Here is a 4,638-nt window from a genome sequence, read left to right as displayed (position 1 = left end):
AAAAAAAAAAAAAAAGAGGCCAAGGGGACTCCATTCTTTGGAAAGTGAGAGAAGTGGCTTAAAGTCCTTGCCCTGATCTGGAGTTACTGGAGAATCACTGGCAGACATTTTGGTTTATGTGATTCTTTTCCCTTACTCCCCCAGTCAGTTTTTTTTGTTTTTACAGTTTTGGGCCGGGGCTGGGTTTGAACCCACCACCTCTGGTATATGGGGCCAGCACCCTATTCCTTGAGCCATAGGCGTTGCCCTCCCCAGTCAGTTTATGAGTTTTACCTAATTGAAATATATCTTCTTGAGCCAACTTTCTTAGCGAGGTGATAGCAAGTTTCAGTGTGTGCAGGTCTCAGGCAGATCACCTCCATGTGAAGGCAGATCAGGTAGGGGGTAGTGGGCCCCAGGGATAGCTGGGCCACCTGTTACCTCCATCTAGAGAGGACAGAGCATTGACTTCAGCTTGGCACCTGTGGATATACAAGCCTAGGGTTGCCACATATTCCATTTGACTTTCTGGGGCATCTTAGGAATTAGCTTTTGAGGTGCAGTGACCATAAGTTTTTCTGTGTTGCCCTGTCCCTTGCTTTTTCCCCAATGTTGTTGCTTGGGCCACATGATATGCTCAGATATGTCAGAATTTTGTCAGAAAGTCCTGTCAACCCTACTTTCAAAACATATCTACCAGCTGCTTGCTTCTCCCTGGTCTAGCCACCACCCTTGACATTGCTTCCATACGGCAGCCGCAGTGCTCCTTGGGAGACATGAGTGAGAGTACCTCACTCCCCTGTTCACCACACTCCAGGGCTCCCTTGGGAATAGACAAAGTCTTCAGCAGAATCACCTGTTGTCTCTGTGACTTCCTTCTTATCCGTATTCACTTCTTTGGTGTTTTGTGAATGTGCTGTGCAGAGGCCTTGGCTCTTCATATGGGCATTCCCTTTGTTAGAAGGCTCTTTGACCAGATGTCCCTATGGCCTGGTTCCTCCCTCTTTGTACAAATGTCACTTCAGTGAAGACTTTCGTAGCCACTTTGTCTGAAATATTCACTTCTTAACATTTCACACCCCCTTCTCAATTCTTTTTTTTTTTTTCCAGTTTTTTTTGGCCAGGGCCCGGTTTGAACCCGCCACTTCCAGTATATGGGGTTGGCGTCCTACTCCTTTGAGCCATAGGCACCGCCCTTCAACTCATTTTTAAGTCTTTTTTAACATACCTTCCCCCACTACATAAGCTCCACTAGGGCAGGGACTTTTTTCTGTTTTGCTCATTGCTGTATTCCCAGACCTTAGAATGAGGCCTGGCATCTAGTAGGTTCTCCATAAATGGCTGGGTGAAATTTAGCCTAGAAGATTAGATCCCTGTGCACGGTGCTCCTGTCTTAGCATTGTTTCCTTAAACCTTAGACCTGTTCTTTAGGGCTCTCCCAAACTCCTTCAAAAATGTTAACAGCTGGCCAGGCCATGGTGGTTCACACCTATAACCCTATTCCTTTGGGGGAACCAAGGTGAGAGGATCGCTTGAGGCCGGGCGTTGAAGACCAGCCTGGGCAACATAGCAAGACCCTATCTCTATTAAAAAAATCAGCCAAACATGGTGGCCTGTGCCTAGAGTCTCAACTACTCAGGAGGGTGAGACAGGAGGATTGCTTGAACCCAGGAATTTAAGGGTACAGAGAGCTATGTTTGCACCATTGCACACCAGTACCACAACACAGCAAAACCCTGTCTCAAGGGGAAAAAAAAATACCAATAGCCTGTCTCCTGAATGCTTACTATGTGTCAGGTACTGTTCCAAGCATTTTAATTCATTGAGTCCACACAGTAGTCCTTTGAAGTGGGAAACACCATAATCTGCATTTTATAGATGAAGAAGTTGAGAACGAGTAATTTCTGTGTTTTTCAGTGAACTGGTAAGGTCTGGTTTTGAACCCAGGCAGTTTGGGTCTGAACTTCACTCTCTTAATGCTTCTGCTCTCTGCTTGGCAGCGCATCCAGTATGCCAAGACTGACTCAGATATCATTGCCAAGATGAAGGGTACCTTTGTGGAACGGGACCGCAAGCGAGAGAAGAGGAAGCCCAAGAGCCAGGAGACCCCATCTGCCAAGAAGGCTGTGCAGGGTGGGGCAGCTGCTCCTGTGGTGGGGGCTGTCCAAGGGCCTGTCCCGGTAAGCCAGGGCCCAGAGACCCTACTTCTTGCTACCAGGCCTTCCTCAGCCGTGTGGCTTGGTTTGGGGGCTTGGAGATTCAGACTCTCCCATTTCCTACCTGTCTTATTGTCTTTTGGGTGGATTGAATATCTGTATGATGCTATCTCCCCTTGAAATACCTATTCCTGTTTGCCTGTTTCTTCAGGGCTTTCTGTTTCCATGTTTGTCTCCTGGTTTCTCTATCTCTTTTTTTTTCATTTGTGTCTTTTAAGTTAGTGGCTATGTAGAAAACCTGCAAGAATCTACTAACCAACTTTTAGGATTAGTAAATAAACTTAGTTTAGAAAAAGCATTGGATGTAAGGTCAATATGGAAAAAAAAACAAGTAGACTTCACATTGAATAGTAGCACTGAGGAATAAATCCAAAAGGTATATACAGCTGCTCCACTGAGCTTGCAGAACATTGCTGGGAAAAATTGGAGCCCTCAGCAATGGATGGGGAAGACTCAGTATTATTAAGAGATCAGTTATCTCCAGATTATTCCAAGATCCAGTGGGAATTTTGGTAGCTACTAATTGGCTGTTTTGTTTCTAAACATCTGTGGGAATAGCAAGGTGAAGGCAGACAAGAGAAATAAAATTGGGGGACCTGTGCAATTGGGAGTGGAGGTGTAAAGCTCCACTGATAGGGGTGATATGCTATTGGGAAGGGTGAGAAGATGGACCCAGGAGATGGGATAAAGAAGCTAGAAACAGGCTTGGCGCCTGTGGCTCAAGTGGCTAAGGTGCCAGCCACATGCACCTAAGGTGGCGGGTTTGAATCCAGCCCAGACCCGCCAAACAACAATGACGACTGCAAGCAAAAGATGGCCAGGCGTTGTGGTGGGCGCCTGTGGTCCTAGCTACTTGGGAGGCAGAGGCAGGAGACTCGTTTGAGCCCAGGAGTTGGAGGTTGCTATGAGCTGTGATGCCATGGCACTCTACCCAGGGGGACAGCTTGAGACTCTGTCTCAAAAAAAAAAGAAGCTAGAAACAGCTGCATATAATGGTTACTTTGTGCGATGAAGGCACAAAGTTCCTAAAGTTCAATGGAGAAAGGACTTTTTCCCCTAGTTTGTGATGCTGGGCAGCTGGATGCCTGTAAGGGAAGAATTAGTCCTGCCTCATACTATAAACAAAAATTAAATTGAGGTAAATCACCAACTTGAATGTGACACCTTAACACAGTAAAGGGTCAAGGAGAAAATAAAACAAAACAGGAAACAGTCTTCATGACCTTGATGAGAGAAAAATGTAGAAACATCCTGTTTTCCAAACAGGATACAGAAAGTGCTAGGTACAAAAGGAGAGAAGGATGGACTGGACCCATGCTCCCCGAGCCTCCTTATCTCTCTGGCTCTCCTGAGTCTTATGGCTCCCTGGGTCACGCTGCATTTGGTGCCACTCAGGCCATTCCACTTTCTGGAGTCAGTGCTGGTGTCCTGGGCTTCTGTCTGGTTTCCCCTTGTTACCACTCCTCTCCTGTGCCTAACTTTCTATCCACTGTTGACTCTTTGGATTGTGATCTCAGCCCCTGCTGTGCTGTGTGCCATTGGGCTGTTTTCCTTCTTTATGTTGCTGCCACCCGTTTCTTGCACCTGCCATGACCATCCCTTTCCATCTCTGTCCTCTAGTCTTTTTTTCTCCCTAGGTCAGTGAGTCTCTTTTTTTGGTTTTTGTTTTTTTACTTAAAGTTTATTTTCAGAAGGAAAAGTATAGCATGCTCATTAGAGCATATATTTCCACCCCTTCAAATTAACAGTTGTTGACATTTTGGTTCCCCGCCCCCAAGTCTTCATTGTTGTTGTTGTTCATGTATCTATAAGCAAATTTGGGTCATACTTTAATTTTATTTTTTTTTCTTTCTGACTTAATGCCCCTTTGACTCTGGATCTGTTTCATTTTATCTGGCTTTCTCTGGGTACCTTTTTAACCTCTGAGTCAGTCAGTCTTTGTGTTTCTCATCCCTTGGGTCCCCTGTGATGGCATTTTCTCCTCTGCCTCCCATGGACACTATAACCATGCCCTCTCCCACCTGCCAGCAAGTTAGCCCTGCTCTCCCTCTCTCCACAGGGCATGCCTCCAATGACACAGGCACCTCGCATCATGCACCACATGCCAGGCCAGCCACCCTACATGCCGCCCCCTGGCATGATCCCGCCGCCAGGCCTTGCACCTGGCCAGATCCCACCAGGGGCCATGCCCCCACAGCAGCTTATGCCTGGGCAGATGCCACCTGCCCAGCCTGTAAGTGTCTACTTCCCATGCAGTCTCATGTAATCTGAATATAAGAGTAAGGTGGGCAGTGCCCGTATCATAGTGGGTAGAGTGCCGGCCTCATATACCAAAGCTGGCAGGTTCGAACTCGGCCTGGGTCAGCTAAACAACAATGACAACTGCGACCAAAAAATAGCCAGGCGTTGTGGCAGGCACCTGTAATCCCAGCTGCTCGGGAGG

General features: G+C 47.0%; 1 protein-coding gene across 2 annotated transcripts in view; it reads left to right on the top strand.

The window, feature by feature from the left end:
- The window catches only part of SNRPA (small nuclear ribonucleoprotein polypeptide A), a 12,221-nt gene that overhangs the window by 4,796 nt on the left and 2,787 nt on the right, over nucleotides 1-4,638 (top strand). For both annotated transcript variants that reach the window (XM_003802097.3, XM_023508230.1), the window contains 2 exons: nucleotides 1,980-2,159; nucleotides 4,255-4,428. In XM_003802097.3, the coding sequence (XP_003802145.1) occupies nucleotides 1,980-2,159; nucleotides 4,255-4,428 (354 nt within the window). The remainder of the gene's footprint in view (nucleotides 1-1,979; nucleotides 2,160-4,254; nucleotides 4,429-4,638) is intronic.

The sequence above is a fragment of the Otolemur garnettii genome, unplaced genomic scaffold (genome assembly GCF_000181295.1).
Source record: "Otolemur garnettii isolate 467f Iridium unplaced genomic scaffold, OtoGar3 scaffold00233, whole genome shotgun sequence".
Classification (NCBI taxonomy): domain Eukaryota; kingdom Metazoa; phylum Chordata; class Mammalia; order Primates; family Galagidae; genus Otolemur; species Otolemur garnettii.
The sequence above is the reverse complement of the archived record's forward strand: the minus strand, read 5'-3'. Positions and strand labels throughout refer to the sequence as shown.